Genomic DNA, 27,900 nt, shown 5'->3' on the forward strand with positions numbered 1-27,900 from the left:
CCCTAAGTAGTGAGTGTGTGTCTGTGTGTGCCCTGCCATGGACTTGCAGTCCATCCAGGGTGTATCCTGCCGTCCACCCAATGACTGCTGGGATAGGCTCCAGCTCTGCAATCCTATTGGAGATTAAAGAAAGACATTAGTGAATGGCTGGATGTATTTAACTAAAATTGATTATTATATTATTACTTTTTAAAGAAAATGTTTATGTTGATGTATTTTGAAACAGTTCATGACTGAATAATGATAACAATCAGCTTGTGTTTGACATTTAAAATGTGAGCAACAGAATACAATTCCTAATTCATTCTTTGAATTTTTTTTCGGAAGCAAATTAAATGAGAAGATAATCAGTGAATAGTTTCAAATGTGAAAGTAGTAAACATTTTCTTTTAATTTAGTGCTAAAACAGCTCAATTGCATGTCTATTTAGATGTGATTGATATACCTTGTCTCCACTATTATTAAATGTCTGTACTTTCACTGCTTTGTCCTGTGTCAAATTGGATTTTCATCTCAAGGGATACCAACGCAATTAACAGGTATGAGGAAACTAATTTTATCCACCATTGAAGTACAAACTTTTTGTGGTGGTGAATGCAAGCAATTTGACAGCAGAAGTGCGATATTACTTAGCCAATCAACATGCCGAAAGTCTTGCAGGCTAAACAAAGAGAGCCTGATTTTGAATTTAAAACAGCAAACCTTGATTACCACCCTTTTTTATGTTTGTACCATAGGATCTCACAAGTATTCCCAGCCTTTGGTACAGTATCCAGACTGAAACATTAACTCTAAAATATTTAGAAACACTATGAAACACTAAAACATTGTGAATAGAGTGAATATTTTTTAATTCTAAATTGGTTTTTGAACTTTTTACTCCAGTATGTCCCACCTTTTCTATATAGAACTAAAATCAATTTAAAATGTTAGAATATTTATATGATTGCTAGACTTGCAACCTGTAATGTAACCATTACATTGTGAATGCTGAGAACAAATTCTGCTTTAGACAGTCTTTAGGTAAACTAGGTAAATGAGGTAAATTAAAACATTTTTCTGAAAGAGTTAATGGGACAGGTTTCTAACCTGTCTTCATAATTTACATAGTTTAATACAATTATACTTTCAAGAAGATTTTACTAAAATAAGTTAATTGCAATTTAAAAGAGTCAAAAGATAGAAAAACTAAATGAAAAACTCTAAAGCTGTCAGGGGATGGACTTGCATAGTCAAATGATTCTATATTGTAATATTTAGCTGTGATATATGTGATAATTTAAGAAAGATACACAAGTTCATCAGGCCAAAACTTTTTTTAATGTTTTCAAAATTGATATTTCTCTGTCTTCTGTCGGTCTTCTTTTGTCAGGATATTTTGTGTACCCCTGAACGCAGGCTAAGAGAAGACAGCAAGAACATGCCAATATCCCATTCAGCTGGACGATTCAGCCATGACAGAATACTGCTCTTTGATGATGTGTTGGTAATTCTTCAGGTCAGCTGTTGAAACACCATTTACACCTATGAGCTTTGGTGCCATTTTTCTTCACAGCAGCTGTCATGTAATCTCTAGCAAAATTCATGTTCTGTAAAGCCAGGGAAGCATGATGGGTTATAAACTGTAAACAATGAATGTCATTATTTTTCGATCAAATATCAGAAGTCTTGTCTTTGATGAAGTGCACAAAGTTGATAGGCAGGCATCCAAAAAGATTCATACTGTTATCAAAGGTGCCTCCAGCAAGTAGTGGGTTGTTTGCCATCTACAGATCCTGGAGCCGTTGTTAAGATAGAGGAAATCACAAACTCCCAACATGTACAAGGATATCTTAGCCAAACACCTGGTTCCCAGAAGTAAAAAAAAATGTACAGCCCAGCATGAAAATGATCCAAAGAATACTACCGAATCGAGAACTTCCTCATAGAATAAATATTTTCAACTGTCCATCTCACTCTCCAGACCTCAGTCCAGTCCAAATGAAATTGTATTATTTAAGACCAAGTAGGCACTTCACAAATGGAAACCAAAAATAGAGGAGCTGGAGCAATTCTGTCTACAGGAAATACATGGTGTGAATAAATATGAGAATGCTTCCTGAAATTAAATTATTATGACAAATATGAGTATTTCTATATGTAATAGAATTTTCTAAAATAAGACATTTTCCATTGCTTAAGTTTGTTACCTGATGTTTTTTGTTTCTATTTCATCAGGGTTATGACAGCAGTACAGTATATCCAGAGGGCACTGTAGATTTAGTTTAGTTTTGATTATTGTTTCAATAATGTTTCTCTCACCTCTATTGTACTCACTCTATCCTGATTATTTGAAAAAATAGATCTATAAAAGCATTGTCACTTGTAGATTCTCTGATAGAGAAAGAAAGCAGTCATTTATCATGTCTACTGTTTCATTTTCTGATGCTGACATTCCTATTGACTTTTCCAACTTTATATGAGGACAGCTGAAGTCTGCAAGAAAGCCAGTTCTTCCTTTACACATACATTCTTAATTTCCATTATACAATTTAAATTATAATTCATATCAGAATTTGGTTGTTTGCAGCATACTCCTAACACTAAACCATTTTTTTTCTACTGGTCTGATCCATATAAATTCTAAAACATTAGACTAATTCAGGATTATTGTCCTGTGTTTCAATACTCTTTTTGATATACTGTATATTTCTACACTTTCCCTCTTCTATCCTATTTCTCCAGAAGACTATGTATCAACTTAGGTCATTTAACTCATTGAGGTCATGTGGATGATTATCAACTAATTCACTTGTCACTTTCACTCTCTATTAGACATGGGTAGCATTACAACATCTTAGGCTTAGGCTATGCTTAAAATTAATTTTTGAGTAAGATCAGAATAATACTCTTTCCCTTGCCTTGAAATTGAATCCAGAAACTGGTGCCAATGCTTTAAGCCAGCCTCCTAGGAACGTTTCTGAGATAGGAGTCTGAAAAAATAGGATTTCCTGTGATTTCAACACCTAAGTCAGGCCACCATAAACTAGGCCCATTCTTTACACTTCCAACAATACATGTTAAAAATTAACAATATACTCTACGTCTGGGCTTGCACACCAGTTGATGTTACCTGTCAGAAATCCACTGACAGGGTTAGAAAGTCCCACTACTGAAGAATATGCTGAGTTTGTCACTGTGACTGACCAGGAGATGTGACATTGTCAATCACCTTCAATAATGACATGACTTAAAAGTTGTTATGATACATTGTGCACCTGCTCTCCTGGATCCTGGCAATGTAACAGTGAACTAATCATGCAACCAACCACTGATGTCCACACAGAACTTTAATGACGAAAGAACTTCAGCCAAAAGAAACTGCCAGGCTGAGAGAGACTGTATATAAACCAAAATGCAGGAGTAGAATTTCGTTTTTTTTAAACTCCTAGAATTTATTGTATATATAAGCACTTAGTTATATGTTCCTTTGATGTTTTATTTTTATTTCTTATTTGTAGATGTTGTATGGATTTTCCCTACTTCCATTTTTGATTAAATGTTTTTAAATTTCTCCGTCGATCATTTTGTCAAGACAATTGCTATTACCTTATTCAAATGTAATCTATCATACACTATCTATACAGACAGCCATTCTCGCAAAAAGGTTTCATTGTCCCTAAAATGGGGCATTTCATTGGAAATTCTGACTGCCACCTACTTACAGCGGCAAATTAATTTTCCCACCACATTACTAACAAGGTCATACTAAACTTCTGAGATATGATACAATTAGCCTACATGGTAAAACTGTTTATATTGTAGTTCTACAGTTTATCATGTTGCAAGATATAATTCAGTAATATAAAGCTTATGCATGGAAATTATTTTTAGGAAAATTGTCCTTTTCTATGGAGACTAAAATTTTTTAAAAATTGTAAAGGGTAAATAAGCAGTATCCATGTATCTAATGTTCAAACACTGCTGTTTTTATTCTCTACTTGCCTGTGGTCTAACATTTATATATTTCCTATCTCCTTCTGTTGTTCTGTAAATCTGTCATCCACTGGTTTTCTATTGCTTCTCATGATCTCATTCTACATACTCCTTGATGGCTGTGACCACCTATAAGTCAGCTTTAAAAGAGAAACATCTCAGAGCTATCCATCAACAGACTTGAGGGATGACAGATTTAGTCTGTTTCAAACTCTTGTAGTTTGCATTGCACTGTATAGTAACACTATATATATACTATCCCACTGTTTCACACACTAGATGGTCAGCCAATACTTTTCTGAAGCAAGATTCCTTCATAAAGTATCTTCATTTCTAATATTTCTTTGTGTATTTACATGATTCTAGGGATCTGACGTTCACTGCTATGATCTTACTACAGTCTGGACTGAGGAAACAACAGAAGAGAATTCAGATAGGTGAGAATATTGTACAGGTCAATTTCATTATACATGTATAGTATATGTACACTTTATTTTTATGGAAAAAAAGATAATTGAGTCATCTGACATACTCTGTTAGCAACTGAAAAGAAAATTTTAATGCATGGATTTGCAAAGTACTTTATCTGAACAATGATATTAAGCACATCTGTATGTACTGTTGTTGTACTATAAATTTCAAAATGCTGCAAGGAGAAATGGAAAGTAAAAAAAAAATGTTGGTTGCATTCCCGTTTATTTTAAATCATCCTTATTAAATTCGCTATGCTGTGTATGGTTTTGTGTTGTCTTTTCTGACATATACGGGGATGCATTTGCATTTATTTTAATCTGTTTCCCTGTTTTAGCAATGTGAGTTTTTGAAAGAAACATCTCAAACCTAAAAGAAAAAGAATTGTGAAATGCATGTTAGAAAACTAGCATAACACTTCCAACAAACATATCTGCATTTAAAAACTAGAAAATAGAAATTACTGTCCTTACACGTACGTCATTTAGTAGTGCTGTACAGAGCATTCGGTGTTGAAGAGTGCCAGATTTTCTGAAACCAGCCATAATTGTTTTTTGGTGTTAATATAATTAAAAGTTATACGGAATGTTACTTGTTACATGAAGATCTTATGTAAAGATATTATTTTCTCCTTATAAAAGAAAAGGATGGCATATTCATTATTTAGCCAAAAGTATTTCAGTTTTTTTTTTATTTGTTTTCAAGAGGAGAAAGATTCATTAAAAAACAGGTTTCACGTAATACTAATTATATTTACCATGTTCACATCAAATTTGAAAAGCTCTTAAGCACATGAGAAATTCTAAACTGAAAAAGGTTAAAAACAAGAAAGAAACAATATAACAGAATGAGAAAAAATGAATTGCATTTTCTCTGGTGCCAGCAATGTATTCATTACACCAAAATGAGAGTGTTATTGGGGGGGGGGGAGGGGGGAATCAGATCATTTTTGTGCATAAATTGTTTTTATGTAGCATGAACTTTTTTGTGTTTGTGTTTTCATACAGAAAATACTGAAGAAACTTATCAGAAGAGCTTAAGGCTTTGTAAAAATTAAATGGTAGAATTTGTTTTTGTTTTTTTTGGTATACATATGCTTGATTATACCAAATTCAGATTTAAAATGATTTGCAGCTTTTGTATAATTTTGTTGTTGCACTGACTTGTTTTTTGTTCAATCATTATGATCAATGTTTGGGTTATTCCCCAGGAGGGTTCTCAAAGTGATCACACCTGAAGAGAACTTTACATTGTATACCCAGGAACCACAGCATGAGGTCTGCAATCTTCATTTTCTGATATTTTCATAGTGGCAGTACTACATATTGTGTAGAGCCTTTATTTTACAGCCCAAGAGCATTAAATTCATCTTTAGTGCACTATAATGGTACTGTATTGACCATTTGATCACAGAAACTAGCTTTCTCAGTCATTTTGTATTACTGTGTTTATACAGAAGATGGGTCCAATATGGGTCTAAAAAACTGGCTATACAACTGCTTTTTATTCAGTCAGAATTACTATATTATACTTTTGCATTTCTATTAAACACACTGTTGCTTTATAATCCATTGTAAAGGTACTGTATGTCAGATCACACATTTCAACTGTTAAAAGCGGTTCAAATATTATAGCAACATAAAACAAAATGTATTTTTAGTTTGGCAACAAGGGATTGTCCAAAGTTTTTCTCAGCTGATAAGAGTACTGGTGAAGACAGATATCCAAGCGTTGTTATTAGAGTTAGTTTAGCAAACTTTGTAAGTTTTAAACTGCATGATGAAAGCTTTTGATCAGCATTAATTCTGTTTTTAATGTTTCAGGTGGTGTGGCAGTGGAAGCTAAACCACGCTGTTCGTCAGTGTTTGAACAGAAGGCGGGACTTCCCCCTTTGGGGAAAAAGAGGACAAGATCAAAATCCAAGTGGCCCACCACTTTATCGATTTGCAGTGTATACTTTTAAAAATGAAGGCAGGTTGAAGAATGCTATTTATGAAGGCTACTGGAATCAAGGGAAACCACATGGAAAGTATGTATTCTGTCATTTTGGAAGTAGCAGTTGACTTTTGATTAGTTGTGGTGGTATACCTTATAGTTGTGTTCTAAAAGCAACATATGCTAATATTGTAGGTCTCTTCATAATAAACATCAGAATAATTGTGCATATTAAAAAAAAACAATTATGGGTGACATGGTGGTACAGAGATTAGCATTGTTACTTCGCAGTTCTGGAGCCCTGGGATAAATTCCTGGGGTACCATGGAGTATTTTTTCTATGTTTGTGTGGGTTTGCTCCAGGTGCTCCGGTTTTCTCCCACAGTCCCAAGACATGGGTTGGTTAATTGGCTTCTGAAAAAAAAAATTGCCCTGGTGTGAGTGTGTGTATGTCCTGCGATGAACTGGCATCCTGTCTTGGGTGTATCCCACTTTGTGCCCACTGCTTGCAGGATGAGGTTCCGGTGACCCCCATGACCCTGTACTTGATAAAGCGGTTTGAAAAATGGATGGATGGATTAAAAAGTCACATTAAAACACATAAAATAATCACAGTTCAATTTGCCAAAGTTATATTCTTTTCAAGTTACAGAATGCTCTCTGTACTCACGGAATGAAGCTAGGATGCCATGTACTGTATTGGAGGTTAATATTCATCAAATAATGAAGAAGGCTCCACAGCCAAAACATTGTGTTTCCTTTCTTTTCTTTTCAGTGTGAAATAAACCCGTTACCTGTTCCTTTGCAGCTTGTGTATGCTGAGGCAGCTACCTACGTGAACTATCAAATAATTTAATTGCATTTTGACTTAATGCTTAGTGGTGGTTGCTGAAAATATGTCATGTCATTTGCCAAACCGCTTTATACCATACAGTGTCGTGGGAAGCTGGAGCCTACCCGACAAGCAACGAGCGCAAGGCAGGGTACACCCTGGACGGGGCTCCAGTCCATCGCAGGGCAAGTGCAAGCCAATCATACATGGGGACAATTTGGAGGCCATGGTAAAGGCCGTGGGGGGAAATTTGGCCCAGATACAAGAATAGCTCCCTACTTTTACGAGAAATGCCTTTAATGATCTCTGAGAGTCAGGACTTTAGTTTTATGTCTCATCCAAAAATCCAAAATGTTGAGAGCTGCAAGGTGATATACAGTAGCTGCTGGCTTGCTGAAAATATGGATTTTTATTATTCACAATTTAATATGGTGGTACATATAAATAACTTCTGAGATTTTAGCCCAAAACAGAAAGGAGAGATTAAATTTAAAAAAAAAAATTGTGGATTTTGTTTTTATGTACAGAGGGACATTAAAATGGGAAAATGAACGTAACTACACTGGGGACTTCCAGAATGGCCAGGAACATGGGTGAGAAAGATTGGTCATTGATAATGTACCTTCTCAGATACCAGACCAGGTATTGGAGTATATAAATCATTGTGCACGAGTGGATTCGTGAAAAATAAGAACTCATAGGTGTTTAACTGAGAACCCCAAACAGGGTCAAAGATGGTATGCTGTAGTGCACCTGTGTAGCATGCTGCAACATACTGTATCTCTGCAGTCAAATATATAAATGCTAGAAAGCTTAGATAAAATGGATAATGGAACTGACTTTTTCAATAAATTAAAAATACATTTACATGAAGGGTAATTTGATAACAATTTCTGTATTTTGGAGAAATACATTTCAGTTTTGGTTATGCATTTCTAGAATATGCAGTCACTAAAATGTACGTATATGAATGAATATATTGTGAATGTGATGTTTTACAATATTTGAGAAGGGTGGAAACATCTGAAAGATTTCTAATTCTGTATTTTGCTCATATAAAGTCAAAGGTTGTTCCCTGTATTATAGGTTATCTGTGTGACAAATACTGTAGGTACTGTAGCTAACTTTGATGAGTGAAAAGATATATTTTTGTATTTTAGAAGTAATGCCTTTCATGGTTTCAAAACACACCATGAATCTGAAATCTCTAATGATGGTGATTAATGTATCTATCTGACAGATTTGCACTCGGGGCAACATTGTTAATGATATGAAAGAAAGCCATGGTATTTATTATATCCACAGCACAAACACAACTTTGTTTTAACATCTCAGAGGAAAAATATGGCCTCCAACAGCACAGTGTTTGTCACCATGCCTGGAAATTGGTATGGATTTTTTCTCCTGCTGGTATAACATAATTCTGCTACCTGCAATTTTACTTTCATGTCATTGAGTCCCAGACTTTCCTCAACTTCATAAATATGACCTCATCCAACCTTAAACTAGTAACAGCACCATAAAGTGGGGGTGCTGCTGGCAAGTCTATACCTTTGTCACTCTTAATATATTTTTTACCAGGTTTGGAGTCTATGTGGATCCTCACACAGGGACAGAGGGCTATGATTGCTACAAGTGTCACTGGAGAGATGGAAAAATGCATAGATATGGAATCTGTGAGTAAGTAGTTTTTTATACTCTCTGAAGAATTCTTTTTGGCTGATGTAATCTTACTTTAGGAAGCGCCTCATTTAGTTGCAACAAAATTGGTCTGTAATGTAAGATTTGTTGTTTATAATGCATGCATTCCTATCAAACACCAGTCCTTCCATCTCATTATTAGATGCTGATTATTTCCAGGTCCTTTATTAATAATCACCATGTGATGATTAAAATAACAGAGTAGAAAAATAAACTATTTTTGAATTACTTATTAGGAAACTAAAATACTGTAAATATTTGAATTATGGGCTAGTTATACTCAGTTGGTGGCCTAATAGAAATCATATTGATATATTTTAGGTATAGCAACAGTGTGGTGTACAGAGGCTATTTCAAAGACAACCTGCGCCATGGATTTGGGATTTTGGAAAGTTCCAAAACTGACAATAGTGCTTTCAGATATGTAGGACACTGGGAGAATGACAAAAAACATGGATATGGAATCTTAGAAAGCACCGACAGGTAACTATCTTTAAGAGCATTCTTCCTCATTTACAATCTTATTGTCATTTCCATTACAGATCTGTATCAGAGGATTAGATTCATGTGCCTTTCTGAAACACAAATCAAAGATCCAGATGTACTGTAGATATGACATTGTAGTTTGTTTGACCCAGCTTTAATCAACATGAAAGAAATGTGCATTTAATTTTGATTTTGTGCCAGGATGATACTAGTTGGGAATCAAATGAAAATGTAAATATCCTAGTGCATATACAGAAACAACTCTTCCCATCCTACAAAATGGTTACTTCAAAGTTAACAAGCTGAAATATGATTTAGTTGAAATGCTCATTCCTTATGATAGTTTAAGATTCACCTTCTTTAGGTGTTCCAAAAGACAATGATATACTGTAAATATCCTTTAGACTTACACAAGAGTACTGTATGTGAATGCATTGCAGACTATTTGGTGTGCAAGCATTTCACTTTTTAAAAAACACTATTAGTTGGTTGTTGTTTTCTCTGGATATTAGTATTTTTGTGGGGAAATTTTTTTTCAGAAGATTTCTGGTTGCTGCAACAAACATACATGACAGGCATTTCTTCCTAGCAATAGTAAGTTTGTTTGTTGTATTGAAGGTGTTGTAACCCCTTTTTGGAATTAACCAACAAAGAGCCGAGAGGCAGGGAACAACCACTTCCCAGGGCTTTCAATTAAATTGCCAGCCTCAGGATATTTTCATTTAGCCAAACACGCCTCTGAAAGTTTACTGTAAGACTGGAAAGTCGTAAAGCAGTCCTTTTACACCACTTATGTACTCTCTTGACTTAACACAGCAGAAGTGAAGTTACTGCACCTCTGAAATTTAGACAGTGTAAAACTTGGCTGTGGCAGTGAACCTGGTCTTTCAGCACAGCAGAGTTATTTGTTGTTTGGAGAGTGTTGCTGTATGGGATCGAATGCTGGTAGGGGCAGGGAGACAGAGTGACAGTGCACCTACAGTAGGACACATTACTTAACACTACTGTATGTGTTTGCTTAAGAAACAAAACTAATCTTAACTGTGACAAGGCTGAAGTCGTGCTTATTGGTACCCCCCATCAACTTCGTAAAGCCAGTCCTGTAACCCTATCTGTAGATGGCTCTGTACTTGAGCTTCAGTCAAAATTGAAAAACCTTGGGGTTATATTCAATTTTGGCTTAGCATTCGACCCACATGTACAGCATACCGTCAAAACATTTTTTTTCACCTTAGAAATATAGCAAGACTACACCCTATGCTATCATTAACTGTGGCTGAAAAGCTGATCAACATATTTGTGTTCTCTCGAATTGACTACTGCAATGCTCTACTCGCTGGGGTATCTAAATCTACTCTGAACAAACTGCAGTATGTCCAAACTTTAGCAGCCAGAATCCTGACCAGGTCTAGTGCAAGTGTTCACATTACTCCTATCCTGGAGTCCTTGCACTGGCTTCCGGTCACATTCCGCGTAGACTTGTCTGAACTATTATCACCCTACTCCCCACCTTGCAACCATCGCTCTTCAAATTCTGCCCTCCTTACTTTCACCCAAGCCCGTCTACATTGTATGGGCGACAGGGCCTTCTCCTGTTATGCCCCCAAGCTCTGGAACTCTTTGCCCAAGGATATCAGAGAGTTCCCTTCTCTAAACTCCTTCAAATCCAGACTCACAACCTTCTTCTTCAGAAAAGCCTTTACTTAACTGCTTCCATTCTTCACCCCTCTGCTCTTCTTAGTACCACCTTCCATGGTCTCCTCTATTGTTATTGTTGTATTGCTGTAATTGTGTCTTATCTTGTGTATTCTTCTTATTTATTGTTGTAGTCTTCTTATTTATTGTTATTGTCATCCTGTAAAGCGCTTTGAGAAGCCACCTTTTAAGGCACTATATAAAATAAAGTTTAATATTATTATTATTATTATTATTATTATTATTATTATTATTATTATTATTATTATTATTATTATTATTATTAACTAGGGTGCAAATACTGAAACAGCACAAATTATAACTGCACAAGATAAAAACCTGTTTTTTTGCTTCATCTGTTTGATGGTATTTCAGTGTGAGTTCTTGTGCAACCTCTTAACATTTACATTTTTGCATTTTGATCCAGTGGGGAGAGTTACATAGGAATGTGGCAAGAGGATCACAGAGAAGGCAATGGAATTGTGGTCACACAGTCAGGGTTATGTTATGAAGGCACTTTTCACTGTGACAAACTAATAGTAAGTATTTATGTCATATTGAATATCTATAGGTTTACATAGTGTTTTCAATACTTAAAGTAGTCGGGGACAATACTGTATCCACTAGGCTGCTTTGTCAGATCCAAGCTGAGCCATTAGCCATCTGTGGGAGTGAGGCTCCGGGCATACTATAAAATTAGCCAGCAGCTGTTGATTTGCTTAAAGAAAGTTTGTTGGGGGAACCTTGACTTATCACATCCAGCAACCCCTGTACTGTATTTTGTAGTAGGTATATAGAGGGAAATATTTACCATTAAAAAGTTATAATTTCTTTCACAAAAGTATAATTTGTTTTCCCCAAAATATGAATAAAAAGCTCACTATCTCATTATTTTAATGTGCTTCATTTATTTTTTTAATTGTGTTTTAATGTAAAAAATATCTATTAATTTTATATTTATAAATATATGAACTCATTCTAATCAAATGTGTTAACCAAGATACAATATATTTTTAATTTAAGTTTGTTTTTTTTAAAGGGCAAAGGTGTTTTGCTATCAGAAGACAACTCTCTTTATGAAGGGGAGTTTACTGAAGATTTGCAGCTAAAAGGAAAGGTCAGACGAAGTATAATATTTCTTTTAATTTTTGTAAACTTTTAAAGCACGTGGGGTAAATACCTCCACCCTTACTACTAATACTGTTGCACATTTGAGGGATAGCTAAACATCTGTACTTCCCAGCAGAATTGCCCTATTCTGTAGGTTCATTACAGGGGATATTGTCTTAAGTGTTTATGCAGCTATCCTTGGTCCTTGAGGCAAGTAAATATGGGCAACACATTTATCTTGGGAGTCGTACTGATTGTTAACCAAAACATACATTTAACAATGACTGGACCGTTCCTAGTGAGGACATAGCCAGCCTTCTTGGGGATGGCACATAAAGAGGAAGTAAGCCTCAAAAGAGGATAGAAATTGTACGTCTAAGAGCAGATCATAGAAGAAAGAGGATCTACCATCATAATCATCAAAAGTATAGTATAGTATAATTATCAGTCTGATTCTCTCCAGATATTCAGAACTTTGGATGAAACCAGTGCTCTTCATAGAGATTTTTTATTTTTATGTATATTTAGGAAATTCATATTTCCTAGCTGTGAAATTTACAGGCTAGATTCTCTCATTGCTTATAATTCATTGTTAAGTAAACAATGAATTATAATCTCATTTATTTATTAGCATTGTTTATACAGTGAGATTTATTCTTGGGCAGGTTTCGTTTTTTTAATTGGATCCTGGTTCCCTATTAGCCTATCAAGCAGGTTTGTTTTTGTTGGGTTTTTTATGTCTCTGGAAATTAGGCCCATGAAAAATCACAGGCAGTAACCATTCTGTGTTTTTTATTTGTGCTTTATTATAAATAAATACATGTCCTGTATATGTTTGCCACCCGGTTGTTACTCCATTACTGGGCTGTGCCAGAGAAACAAAGAGCAGTGTATAAAATGTTTGGATTTAACATAAGGACAGGAAGTGACAAAGCATTACACAAAAAGTGAGTTCTTTTTATTGTTAGGTACAGCTCTACACTATAACAATATATACATTCTGTGTGTTCCTGAGTCCTTATTCCCATAAACCTAGAAAGATCAAGAAATTTGCTACTATCATTTAAATGCACTAGACACCCTAAACAGTCTAAAGGAAGAACATCCTAAGAAAAATTACTACTTCCCAAACCTAAATCTACCTCTTTAAATCTGTGATGCTCACCGGTGAATGGGAAACAATTTCACTAGCCTGAGAATTCCACAGTACAGAAAAGCAGAATAATCTAACATAAAAAAGACAGCAAACTATCCTGTAATAATGATCAGATAACCTGAATCAAGGTGTCCGATTAGAACAAGGATTTCTCACACAACTCAAGCTTTCGAGGAAAAGGAGGATGATGGATGTTGATGATTCTTCATCTCTTCCGTTTTCTCTTAGGAATACCTTTTGAACATCTGTGTCTTCCCTTATGCTTACTTGCCTCTTAGCAAGCCTAAGAGCCTTAGCCTTCTGAGTAGAGATAATCTCTAAAATAGCTGAAACTGAAACTGATCCTCCCCCCATCATAACATTAACAATATAATTACAAAATGTGATATATGTAACTGTATTCTGCACAAAAGCAGTAAGACAACAGCAATAACTACTGTGCCTTGCCACTCAAACATGCAGTACTGTATATATTTCTGACCTTAAGTCTGATCTAAAATTGAATTATATGAAAGAACAAATGTTTAAATCAGAGACACTTTGCTTTTTAATGTGTGACTGGAGGAAATTGATTACATTAACTCCTCTGTGGTTTTTGTTACTTGACACTGATTGATTTTTCTTCTCAACATCAAAATACAATCTGGTCTGACATCCCTTTTAGAAAGCATACTATAGATGAAAAACCACTAAAATGAGAAAACAAGCCTAAAATAATGTATTTGCATTTGTTTTTTTAGGGGAAGCTGACATTTTCAAATGGTTTCACAATAGAAGGTGCTTTCAGTAACAGGTTTGGAAATGGCCTGCAGGCAAATGGAGTTCTGAATACAGCAGGCAATGATGACATTGCAGAGGCAGCTGCTCAGCTGTAAGTGAAGTTATATAAACATATGTTCCTATGTTTTTCATTTGAAAAATATGCTTAATGTTCCAATATATTTGGTCAATTAATTCACATTCTGGTTGATCCACAAATAGGATGCAAAACTATCATAATTTCTTTAAGTCTGCTTACTTTACAGTTTTATAATTCATCTTAGAATCTTCAGTCTTGTACATTTATTTCAAGACATATTACTTTCATAGATATTTTATCCCACATTTTATTTCCCACCATCTTTTTACTGAAAACCATCTTCAGATTGTTTGTTTTGTTTTGTTAATATGAAGTACACAATTATATTGTGAGATTATTTCAAGAAATGCTGTCTGATTTTATCTAACATGTAGTTTTATTCCCAGTTCATGGCAGTAACACTTCTCAGATTTTTCAAGCAGAAAAAAAGAACATTTAGACATACCGTTAGCTCTAGAATAAGTCTAAATAATATCCAAACCTTCAATGACCCTGATTCAAATTTTAAGAGCGCACCATTCTATCTCTCTGCTAAAGAAAATAATTTATGCTCTCTGAAAGGCTTAAAGAATACTCTCTGTAATAACCCCAAGACGATTGAAAATAAGCCTTTGGGGAAAGCTTGCCCAACAGATTTTTCAAAAATGACTTTAGAGCAATGCAATCAAAAGTTTTAGAGCAGTGGTTCTCAAACTGTGGTACGCGTACCGGCAGTGGTACGTGGAGTGCCGCCAAGTGGTACGCCAAATGACCCTGGAACTGTGTCGTGTGCGCTGAAAAATCGGGACGGGTTTTCATATTTTGTATTTTAATACGTGTCGAATATGCAGCCTACATACTACGATACAGTGCGCGCTAATACTTCAGTGTACACAAGAGATACTCTGTAATTCTATACCACTCTATAGGAATGCGTGCTACGGATGCAAGTGACCAATTGTATTTAAAAAAAGCTACTGTATCTCCAGCAAATAGGGAGAAAGGTGAATGTGCGTGATTTTGGAACTATGCCAACGTTCTAAACACAGGAATGCATAGAAATACGTGCTACGAACGCAGGTAATCTTGTGAGCACACAAAAGCGTGATAACAGAAAAATATTTAAGAACTGTTCTAATTTGAGAAAAATACACTGAGCGTGTTTCGCTCCCATGCGCATGAAATAAAAACTTTAAATAAACACGGAAATAAAAACGGAAACGCGGAAAAATGCAAGCTTGCGTATTGCTAAAGCAGGTAAGCTACACTATTTTTGAAGAACCTTATTTACCGTTGGCAAAAGAGCTGACACGTATTATGTGTAGAGAAAAGGCTGCTAAACAGCTCGACCTGCTGCCCCCCTCCCCCTGAAAGACACAGTCATTCATAGAATTATTTAAATGAAGGATTATATCAAAAGTACACTGATAGAGCGCGTTAAGATGAGCAGATGTTTTTCACTGCAATTAGATGAGTCTGTAGTCGATTTGACCAATTTGCTCATTTACGTTAGATACGAGTTAGAGGGCATGTCCCATGAAGACTTTCTGTTCTGTAAACCGCTACCAACAGGAACTACAGGAGAGCACATATTTCAGCTTCTGAATGAATTTATCGAAGAGAATGGCCTCGACTGGATAAAATGCATCTGAGTTTGTACATACGGTGCTAGAGCAATGACAAGCCGACATAACGGTGTAGTTGCACGAATTAGAGAGGTTGCTCCAGAAATAAATGTACGCATTACAACATCCACCGCGAGACCTTTGCCGTCAAGAAAATGCCTGACGATTTAATATCTGTTAGACTCGGTTGTGAATTGTATCAAGGCTCGAAAAATTAATTCACATCTGCTTTGCTCAACTAAACAGGCTCACACCTCTCACTGAAATGGTGCTTTTTTATTAGTTGTTGTTAATGTTTTTTTTTTCTGTAAAACACTTTGAGAAGCCACCTTTAAAGGCGCTATATCAAATAAAGTTTATTATTATAATATTTATTATATGTATGTGTGAGTGTGTGTGCACGCGCGCTCATGTTGGTCATTGAGAATTTCTATTCCTATGAGATCATGACTTGTAGGTGGTACTTGGATGCTTTGGTTGGATTAGGGGTGGTACTTGGTCCAAAAAGTTTGAGAACCACTGTTTTAGAGTATTAAAAGGAATATATAAGCAGAATTTCCATTTGCTACTCTTCAATATGCAATGGAAAGAGAAGTGGGCTGTCTTTCTATGTGCTCAAGACACCAGTGAACTCACTTTATGTATACAAATAATTGCTGAATAATAATTTCTAGAATAAGTCTATCATAATAGCCAGCATGTAACTTTCTATATTTATCCACTTAAAATGAGAATCTAGCTGCTACCTGCTATTTGTTGCTGCCCAAGTTTACCATAAATATAGCAAAATTAAGCTAACTGTGGAAACGAGCTCCTGCATTACATTACTGTGGTATTTCATGCTCAAACCAGGAGTTTGTTACATTATAAACGTCCAATTCTAAGTATTAATGAAGAGTTTAATATCTTGTATATTTAAGACAGCTGGGACTGCATGGTTTACCAGTGAAAGAGAGATGGCCAGGAATCTTTGAACCCTTTGTTGAGTACCTGCGTGCTGGCTCCACAGATGAGTCAGAGGAGGCTTTCCTTGGTTTCCATACAGAAAGTGGCAGGTCACTGAGAAAAGCAATTAGTGATAAACGGGCTGCTCAAAACTGCAGTGAACCAACCATAACTTATCTTGCCAGCAAAAGGTAGGTTCCACTGGATAAGCTATTAAAATTGTATTTCTAAACAATAAATTAAAGAGATTTCAGACAAGAATAAACCCTTATCTACTATAAAGTTGTAATGTGCAGTAAATGCTGTTTCTTCATTTACAAATGTCATTTAATGGTAAAGTATAAATGTAAGAAAATGTTCTTTAGATGGACTGTGACATGACTCAGTTTATGCTCATAGGTGTCCAACATCAACTTGATAAATTATTGTTGTTAGTGGTACCGAAATCAAAACCTTGATGGCATTAATGGTGTTAATTTTGACTCTGTGTTGTCACTGGAAGAGCATGTGAGGGATATCACAACACCTTTGCTCCACGTAGGTAACATTAAATGGCTTAAAGCTTTGAGTATCTGACCTTAAAATATTGATATATGTCTTTTTTTCCAATATTTGTTACTTACTATGGTAAGTAAGGTACTAGAGAGAGTTCAGCATTCTGCAGCTGATGCAATAAACTTCTGCTTTAAGACATTACTCCCATCCTCTGAAAATTGGACTTGGTCCCTGTAAAATTCATATTGTACTCTGTGAAGTTCTATTGTTTATCTGTAAACCACTGAAAAATCTTGCTCTATTCAATTTTAAGGATATACAGTACAACTTCCATATAACAAAATGCAACTCATGAAGACACCAGTTCCCTGCAGCAGTGCCCTCCCAAATGAACACAGCCTGTCACAAACATATTATACCCATTTAGAGTGCACTACAGACTACCCACCTTTATTTCAATGAAATAAAACATATCCATCTTAAGGAGCAAAAGTCACATTTTTTAGTCTAACCTTAGCTATTTCTTAATTTGAGCCAATGTGCTGTATGGACAGTGAGTCTGTTCAATCACCCACTTGCATGTTGACTCTGAAGCTAACATAGTAGGAATAGTCAATCCCACCTGAAAACTAATGACACAATCCTCAATTTGATTTATCTATCAATAAGTGTTAATGTGTACACTTTTACTGTCTCTGGAATGTCCTAAACTGCTTAAACTAGCATTGACACTCAGAGCTAGCTGATCTGCTAAACAATTATACCCAATATATCCAAAGCTGTGGTATAACAGGGTATGTTATATCGAGGTTGCACTGTGTGAAATGAGCATAAACAACTATTAATCTAATCTTTTAGTCCTTCTTACTCTACTAAAGACAATGCTCCATAAAACAAGTGATAGAGCTTTTTTTTTGCACAGCACCACATCTGTAGAATCCATTGCCAAAACTATAAGAGATCTACAAATGTAAACATTTTTTTAAACTTCTTAAAGAAGTTTCACAGGAAAGATCTAATGTATAATTCGGTTTTACTTTGGGTTTCTCTAAATTAATTTGATGTGCTGAATTGCATGTGCTTTGCTTTTTCATGCCCCTTTGTTTTAAATCTTTTTGGAGCTTCTACAATGTTGGTAATCCTACTAATTATATACTAATTATATGCCATCTGCTAATTTCATTAATGTATTCACTGCACCAGAATCTACATCATTGATATACATCAAGTAAGAACTGTGGTCCTAATACAAATTCTTGTGATGCACTGGTAATTAATTAAACCCTAATTTGAGCATTCACCCATTATCTGTACTCCATCTCCCATTTTTTAACCAGCTTTTCATTCAAGTACATGCATTATCTTAAGTGCCTACTGCCTGCATTTTGAGAATTTACCTTTTATAAAGAACATTTAAAATGCTTTATTGAAATCTAAATATCTTAAATATTTTTTTTGTGTTCATTCTTGCTACTGCATATTAAAAGTTCTCTAGCAGACTTATCATTTCTATATTGACTACCCCATAAAATCCTATTGTCAAATCGATTATACGTTCAGTTCTTTTTATTGTTTCTATAGCATTACAAATGAAAGAAGTAAGAATTATTTGTATATAATTACTGTTTAGTTTCATTGCCTTTTATATGGTGCTACATCATACTTTTTCTGTCAATGGGTATTAACCCTGTCTTGAGTGAATGTTGGAAGATTTTTTCTTATAGCCTAAGAATAATCTTTGTTGTTTCCATAATGCACAACTGATAGAATTCCATTTATCAATTGATATAATTCTATCACAATTAATAGAATTCCCAGAGCTATATCTTAAGTGCACTGCCTCTAACAACTCTTAGTACTACTGTCTCTTCTGTACTAATATTATAGTATACATACAGAAACTTTGCCTTACCTCATCCTGAAGTGTATTATCGATAACTTTCTTAGTAAAGACCTGAATGAAATAGTAATTTAGTACATAAGCCATTTACCTTTTTTAAACATTTAAAACGTAATTAGATATAAAGGTGCACTTCTGGTTATGTAATTTGTATAGCAAAATCAAGGATTTGCTTGTGAGTTCCACAAATGGCCTGCATTTACCAAAGCTGATCAGTATGCAGGGGGTTTCTCCACTAACGTGTTCCCTCACCCAAGTGAGTACTGTGTGACCACTGTACACCCTCAACTCCAGAACTAGTGCAGAGATCAGCAGTCATTCCTCATACAGTACCTATGCTGCCAAATATACACATTTGGGAATGCCCACAGGATCCAAGGGAACAGTAATAACAGGGAAAACATGAAACAGTACCAAGGGGGAACTATTTACAATAACAAGTTCTTTACATCTTCAAGGCACCATGCCTGTTACATTCATTAACGCTGATTTCCAGCAATGTACCTTTTAATAGTGGCTATTCTGGGAAGTCATAAAATATGGAATGAATTAGGAATAACAGCCAGCAAGCATGGAGGAAAAATAAAACTTAAACTTGGCCTAATCTGGCTTTGGTGCATTAGCTATGTGCTTATAATGCAAAAAAAGCTAATGTACGTTTATTGTTAAAATGTATTAATAAATTGTTTCCATATTAATAGAAAATGTGGAGAACTGCCAGTGAAGAACACTGACTTTATAAAAGACTTAAAAACACTACAAGATGTGGAACAGCTACAAAAGTACCTGGAAAAGGTTTGAAAATATATTTTTTACCTTAATAAACGTATGCTGTTTGTAAAACTATTACAGAAAGACACCTGTAAATTTAGAATATAGGGTGTGGTATTAAGGGTGATGGGTAGCCTTGACAACCACAGCTGGGGAGGTTAATTTCGGATGAGCCACAGCTGTGGGAGTCGTTTAAGAACACGCTAAACTCTTCCCCAGAGGGAGCAGCTAGCAGAACCCTAGTCATGAATCCCCGCAAGGGGAGAATATTAGAGCAACAGATCCGGAGGGGATTGTGGAGAGAGTGTTAAGGCCTTATTTTTGTTTCTTTTTCTCCTCTCCCGTCTTGCCGGGAGTAGTCACCAGGGCAGGCTGAGCATCTCCTCTCCATGAGAGTTCACGAAGGAAGGTTAAATATTTCTTTCACCTGTCCCACTGTTGGGATTCCCCCGGGGAGTTTCTTTTTGCCTCCCTCTTTTTCCTCCAATCTGGGCCCTGCTAAATAAGAATAGTCCAGTCTGGATGCCACTGTTCCAAGTAGTGTGTTTATCCTTTTCTTCCTTTTTTTTTCTCTCTTTTTGCTGACCTCTTACTGGTGCCTCCTCCCCCACAAAGGGGGCGTTGACTTTACCAGTGTTTGCCATGGCTACTCCCAAGAACCTGCATCGTTACAAAGTTTTCTTAGACATTCACATTAATAAAATCAGTGGAAAGATAACATGATTTTGGCTCACAAAGGAAATAATGGGTTTGATTTTGCAAAAGACGGGAACAGTGGTGTACCGTTTAGCATTGCTGCTTTGCAACTCTGAAGACTTGGGTTCAATCCCTGACCTGGGGTACTGCGTGGAGTTTTTATGTTCTCCCCATGTTTACATGGGTTTCGTCATAGTTCCCCATTTTCCTCCCACAGTCCAAAACAACCTACAAGTCTGAACTGGCTTCTGTGCAATTGGCCCTGGGTGTGAGTGTGTGTCTGTGTGTGCCCTGCAATGGACTGGCATACTATCTGAGGTGTATCCCTCCTTGCGTCAGCATAAAGCTGTTAGAAAATATACCCAAGATACAACTGACTAAACCTACTCTTCCACTGTTTCAGTCATTCCAGTCTTCCATGCATCCTTTGGGAAAGCTCCTCCAGATACAAGTCTTCGTGTTCCAGGCCACTTACTCTGGGATGGGAGCAAACAAGCACTTAGTGACCATGGCACAGGAAGAAGTTAAATACCATGCTGAGAAAATTCTGGAAATTATCATGTGAGTAAAGTGAAAGACAGGAGAGCAGTACTTTTAGTGTCTGTAAATCCAAGAATTCATTTTTCCTGTTTTCTAACATGGGAGCACCATGCTTAAGATCCAACCCCTTAAGCCTCAACATGTTATGATATGTAAAGTTGGCAGACCACACAGTTCCTAAGGAAATTAATCTTCCCAGAGTTTGCATTGCAAATTTAACAAAGGATTAAAATGTAAATGATTTTTTTGTGAATGTTGTTATTAATAAGACATATATTTGCAGAAAAAAGTAACTTTCAATTCAACAATATGTATTGCTTCTGCAGTGAAGTTCCCCATTTCTATTTCTGTGCCATATGTGAACAAGTTGAAGGATTTAAGGTGTTATTTTTTCTCTTAAAATTACATCTTTTTGCATCATGTTTTGTTCTTGGTCATAATGTAAGGTCAGACTACTGCATTTCTGAAAAGACATAATTAACATAATTATATTCCATATATGTAAACATAAATCCATCATGGGGACTAAACAGACCTTCATGTACTGTATATGTTATTGATTCACCGGTGTTATTAAATAAAGAGTCTCAATAAGTCTCTGATTCTCAATCCACAATCTTTGGTCCTGCTGATAACAAAACAAGTAAGGTGTGCCAAATGTGTTGGCATGTAAGGTGTGGGCATACATATTGACATATTTTTCATTTTCTTGTGTTTTTTTACATCTCAGTACTTCCATATATATATATTCCAATCCCTCCTGCTGTTTCCTGGTTCTGATATTCTTCTGCCTCCATAGTGCAGCTGGCATTGTGTAGGTCAGCAGAAAGTTTGACCAGCAAACAAATCTGTTGCAGGTACCAATTAGTGCTGGCAATTTAGTTTAATGAACAGTGAAGATTTTCTGTTTTGTGAACATCTATGAGAGGATCAAGAGCTCTAGGTAAACATTTTGAAGAATAGTTAAAACATACAAGCAAAGTAAAATAAATAAATGATGAATTTAATCATTAATATGTGTTCTGTAAAATAATTCATGTTAAAATCATCAAGAATAAGTAACTGTATAAATCATATAAACTGTATACATATATATAAATAATACTGCTTATTTGTACCTAAGAAATTCTGAATGTTTCAACTTGACATTTTTGTTTTGCTTTTTGTTTCAGGGATTATATCTCCTTGTCATTAACAGGGGATTCACAAAATGAAGTGACAAGGTATTTTAGAGTGTTTTTAGTGGCTGTTTCTGATTTTGGATTTAGATTTTATTCTTCCTCAATAAACTTTTAAATGTTACTAATTACAAAATCTAAACATACTTGACTTACTATAAGTGCTGTAAAATGTTTCTCTCCATTAAAAATGTCTTGTAATTATATATTTTTGTTTGTTTGGGGCATTTTGCCAATTTTAAACCATAAGAAGCAAAATGATAAAATAAGATTAGTGTCAGCAGTTATGTTGACCAAGTTACATCTATTGGTATGTAACTATTTCCTTGAAACTTGGATTATCATTTTCATATGTTAAAGTATTTTATCCAATATTTAAATGGTAAAACTGATCTTGTACTTTGGATCATTTATAACATTGTGGTTGTTAGGCAATGAAGTGTAAGATACAAATTATGTTTTTGTATCTTTAGTGTCTTACCTTGTCACTCACTGCTGATTTCAGTTCTACAGTACAATCATATAGCTCACATACAGAAGATCACACAGAATGTGATCTACACTGTAGAATAAGCCACAAATGTCTTGTTCATTTTCTGCAGGAATGAACTGAACTGTTATACTCTGGTCTTGCCCCTGATCCTGCCTGCATTCTACCCTGAGCTCTCAATGCTTTACATGGTCTGCCATGAAAAAGATGATGCCCTCTATTGGCAGGGTATTGTGCACCTTGGCCTGCTGTCAGATACAAAACTGTTGGAGTTCCTCGATGTACAGAAGTGAGTTTTATTTTGTCTTATTGTTAATTTTTTATTTTAGGTATTATTTATGCATCTGGTGAACACTTTAGTCTGGTAAACAATTTAGAAGCAAGCTCCTTAGCATTGTCTTGTAAATACATTTCATACATTTTTGTATTAATACTTTATGGTGAATAAAACCGTACCATCAACTGTTAGTTCTAAGGAAAATATTAAGACCTTTGACAGAACATATACTCAAGGGATTATAACATCTTTTTGAACCAACTGACTGAAATCACTCAGAGGAGACAATGGTTTTTGCCAACAATCTGACTTCTTTCAGTACTGCTACAGTGCCTGGTGTTGTACTTTTTTCTAATTAAATTACATTCATATTGGCTGCACGTGTTTATTGAATTTTATGTGATGATCTTTATATTTATATTAGAAGTGTAATTTTGTAGAGTGAAAGCACAAAGTCAGTAGTTAAGAAACTCAAGTTAGTGATTTGTGACTGAAAATAGATATTTACTGCCATCTACTGTTTGACACAACTCAAGTTTCAGCTCTAACAGCATTTCTCACAGAAAACTGCAGTGGAACAAAATTTTTATTAGAAAACAATTATCTTGATCTGTGTCACTTGACATATTGGATAAATAAACATTTAGCCTAATTAACGCTCACAGAGAAGTCTATGTTTTGGAATTTCAGAAAATCCCTTATGCTATATCAGTGATTAGACTACTATTACTAAAAACAGCACACACACTGAAACAAAATTATTTGTGGTTTCTGTGCTTAAAGACTTATCAGTACTGCATAACTCCTTTAAAGTGTTATGCATCCATCACTGAACAATACAGCTACCTGCACTATTTTACAAAAATAAAAATTTTATTTAAGATTGGAATTATGGGGAAAAAATCTTTATATCCTGTTTTACTTGAACATTTGATAATCAGAAGTACAGAATTTGTAAAAGAATATATTCATTCCAACGTACATTTAAAATCTTCAATGGAATGCATCCAAATTAGTTTCAGGGTGCTTACAGAAAATACAATCTGACTTGACTTTTATGCTTCCATGAGTTAGAGGAAATATGTGAATTCTCATAAAAGAATAAGTACACAAATTCACAGATTCCATATTTCCCAAAGTGAAAACTTAAAATGCTTAAAATGTGTTGCCTTTAAGTCTTGCTCTTCTGACCTAAGAGCCCTACATTTTAAGAGGTCCTTTAAGTAGTCCACCGATCAAAATCTGTTTTCACGTCGTATTTCAGTAAAGAGCAATTATTCCTTTTTTTCTAGGACGGACATTTGATCTAGAGTTCCTATAAACCTCTTTTAAGTTTCTTTTATATTATATATTTTACCCTCTCTTTTTTTTTTTTTAGCAACATTCCCAAGCTACTACAGTCTTCCAACTAACCCACCTAAGCGCTGCAACTATGCGTTTTTAAACTCTTAGAAAAATAGGGACCAGCTGTGTAAAGCATGCTTGAATACGCACATTGAAATGTAGCAATCAGATGGCTGAGATTTAGAAAACAGACGCCCTCTAGTGGCTTTAAAGCGAAAGTAACGACCATCTTGCCAAATTCTGGTGTCCTCTTTTTCAACTTTGGGAATTGTGGTCACTTTAAATTTAACAAATGTATTTGCTGTTGTTTTTAATGGGATTTAAATTAGATTTCCACACTGGCGAATTGTGGACAGACTATTTGGAAAGCAAAATCTCTATCCCCTTTATCTGCATTGCATTGGTTGTAGACTGCTTACTGCTATTCACTGCCATCTAGTGACAATACAAAGTACCTGCATTTTTAAATGTTTATTTTAGTAAACATTTAAATGCCATAAATTCAGTCTGGAATTTTCAGGAAGATTTTTAAAGTTTTGCAGTGAGAAAATTACATTTTAAAAAATCAAGGGAAGGTACTGTATATTGGAGTACAACAAATATGTTTACAAAAATATATTAGAAAAACAGGTCACTTATGCTACACATTTATGTATCCTTTTTTGTGTTGTTTTCTTGGTTTTATTTGTGGCTAACTTTTAAACTTACTACACTGTACTGTAGTGTATTGAGAGGGTACAATCACACATTTGAATATCTTTTCTCCTTTAGGTTTTATTTGTAGGTTTCCTTTAGGTTTCTAGATCTGACATTTAAAAACTGAAATAGGATAACTCGTGGCCTACAGCTTCACCTTCTTTCCTTGTCTCCACTGATCCTGGTCTGCTCTCATTCTCAAGAGTTGCATTTTACAGGTCTCATACTTCTGTGAGTCCCCCACACTGCAAGGCACAAATTCTAACCACCGATCCACCCTCAGGTTGAGCAAATGTATTGGATCAAGTAATCCAAGTGGATCCTCTGGTTACTCTCTGGCAACCTCCACTCTAGACTCTTAGAACAAAGGAAAGTTCTGGCACTCGGACACACTGGCCGTTCCGTGGTTGTCCGGGCTGAGTCTCAGGATGGTCAGGAGGCGCGCTGCGAGAATGTCCTGTCCTTGGGAGCCTTCTGCTCCTGGGCCGTCCTGCCCTGGAATTCTCCTTTGAATTCCCTTTAGAAAAGTCCACAGAATTCTCTCCAGAATCCTACTGAATCTCACAGGCTCTCTGTGTTGCCTGTTTTTACCTGGAGGAACTTCAGCTCGTTGATTGGCTGAAAGTTCCATGGGCATCAGAGTCCCACGTGGGTTACTCGGCCCTACCAGTCCCTGATTGGTTGATCAAGGTGAGATATGAGTCACTTACTCCTGACACTTAGGAAGGCAGTCCAGATGTCCATCTGGCACTCCCTAGACAGATAGGCGCCAATGGATGACCATTGATCATGATAGCCAGGCTTAGCTAAGTGCATCCCCCTTTGGGAGCTGTCCTAGGAAACCTTATCAAAGGAACCTTAAATCAGCCTGCATGAATAGTTTCTCTGTGGCTGCACCACAGAGATGAACAGAGAGATGGGGCCTCATTTGGGAAGGCTCAGAACACTTAATTCTTTCTTATTAATAAGCCTCGCCGCTACAAATATATTAAATATAAATATATTAAATAAATGTATTAACAATTAAATCCATTATAAAGTATATTTATTAATACAAGAAATCCATAAGTGTTGTGTTTATTTTGTGCGTCAATATGTATAGTATTTGAGTATAGTATTTGTACTTCTTTTGTTATTGACACTGTTGAACTAATCAATAAATATTTTCCTATTCAGATGCCAAACAATTTTTTTAAATAGTCTTAGAAGTCAAGTTTAATATTAGTAAGAAATGTCTTTATTATTTAAAAAATATAGTACAAGTGTAAAATCATCTACATTTCAAGGGAGAAGGGTGCTTGAACATTTCATATTATGGTCTGTTAATTTTAACTGTGTCAAAGTAGCTAGTACTGTACTGGAAAGCATCTGTTTTGTGTTATACTCAGAACATTCAGCTAACTGTAGTTGATGAAGATGAGAATAAAATTTATGTTGTATCTCTTATAACAGACATTTATGGCCACTCAAGGACCTCCATTTGACTATTAATCAGGTAAAGCCCACTCCTATTTTCATATAGTGTAATATTTTTGTATTTAATGCTAGAAAATAATAAAAATAAAAACATGCTCAGTAATGAAATAGAACAATAAAAGCTGTTTAAGCCATACTGTACCAGATATGTTTATCAAATACCTAATTTCTATATTTATTTTAATGTTTATACCAAACATTTATTGCTATACATTAATTTTCTGTATCAGAATAGCATTATTGTTGCTTTACCATCAAATATAAAATTGGATATTTAATGTAAATTGAAACCACACAAGAAAGTTCCTGTCTTGATTATCACATCCCATTACAGAAAACAAGGGTCAGCCTTTGACATTGGTCTTTGTCAGTGTGAACTAGAATATAAGAGATTATTTTCATATTAGATGAAACATTTAGTAGAGATGGCTAATTGGGATAAAAGAGGAAACTGTTGTGCATTTTAGACGAGTTTCGCTTGCCTTTTCTCCGTAAACTCCCATAAATATGTATTTACACAAAGCAAGCTTTCGTTTCTTATCAGGTAACATTATGTTTGAACAAAGTATGGTGTTTAGATGATGGAGCAAAGCTGTGACTTGTAAATGCCTTTTGCTCCCTTTATTCTATTTTAGGTTATGGCATTCCATTACACATACTCCCTATTTTGTCATAGAATGTGCTTGTTAACATTTTTATGTTACATTGTTGCTTGTTAGCATTTTTCTGGCTGATAATAGTTTTAGTGGGTTCCTGTGTTCCAGCTTTCTCACAAATGAGATGTAACTTTCCCTGTGGCTATTTGTTTCCTTCACAAATCAAAGGACATCCATTGATTCCTACCCCCATTATTATTTGACAGAGAGAAACCCCCTAATGTCTTGTGATGAAAAATTACACAGAAAAGCATGTGTTTTTATACAAATAAAATTGACTTAACAAACAATTTTTTATGCACTTCAGAAGTGTCGTTGCTTGTCTTTACTAAACAGAAGAAAAAACCTTGTCTTCCTCAGAGATATTCTCTAGTAAAGGACCAGTGTTTCCTTTCAGCGATTGAGTGTTTCCAGAAAATAAGGTAAATATTTCAGCAAGGTGCCTCTGATAATATTTCAATGCTATTCTCTTGCTTGAACATGAACTTTGTTTGAATTGTTTTCAAACTAAAAAAAAATTGATTTATTTCATATTTATTTCATTTTAATAGAACACAAATTGTTTGTATATATTTAAAATGTGCTTTCTCTTTCATAGAGCAAAATGTTTTT

The 27,900-nt window shown here is 35.2% G+C and overlaps 1 protein-coding gene across 2 annotated transcripts in view; it reads left to right on the forward strand.

Moving 5' to 3' along the window:
• Positions 1–27,900, forward strand: part of LOC148657156 (ALS2 C-terminal-like protein) — a 56,744-nt gene that overhangs the window by 22,352 nt on the left and 6,492 nt on the right. The window contains exons 8-24 of one of the 2 annotated variants that reach the window (XM_088643040.1): positions 1,373–1,498; positions 4,342–4,412; positions 5,657–5,723; positions 6,270–6,475; positions 7,741–7,806; positions 8,795–8,893; positions 9,236–9,397; positions 11,523–11,634; positions 12,135–12,212; positions 14,102–14,232; positions 16,745–16,960; positions 19,866–19,959; positions 21,035–21,192; positions 22,344–22,394; positions 22,952–23,128; positions 26,609–26,651; positions 27,649–27,710. In XM_088643040.1, the coding sequence (XP_088499166.1) occupies positions 1,373–1,498; positions 4,342–4,412; positions 5,657–5,723; positions 6,270–6,475; positions 7,741–7,806; positions 8,795–8,893; positions 9,236–9,397; positions 11,523–11,634; positions 12,135–12,212; positions 14,102–14,232; positions 16,745–16,960; positions 19,866–19,959; positions 21,035–21,192; positions 22,344–22,394; positions 22,952–23,128; positions 26,609–26,651; positions 27,649–27,710 (1,919 nt within the window). The remainder of the gene's footprint in view (positions 1–1,372; positions 1,499–4,341; positions 4,413–5,656; positions 5,724–6,269; positions 6,476–7,740; positions 7,807–8,794; positions 8,894–9,235; positions 9,398–11,522; positions 11,635–12,134; positions 12,213–14,101; positions 14,233–16,744; positions 16,961–19,865; positions 19,960–21,034; positions 21,193–22,343; positions 22,395–22,951; positions 23,129–26,608; positions 26,652–27,648; positions 27,711–27,900) is intronic. The other variant, XM_088643041.1, reaches the window with a different exon arrangement.

The sequence above is a fragment of the Lepisosteus platostomus genome, chromosome 8 (genome assembly GCF_059453375.1).
Source record: "Lepisosteus platostomus isolate fLepPlt1 chromosome 8, fLepPlt1.hap1, whole genome shotgun sequence".
Lineage (NCBI taxonomy): Eukaryota > Metazoa > Chordata > Actinopteri > Semionotiformes > Lepisosteidae > Lepisosteus > Lepisosteus platostomus.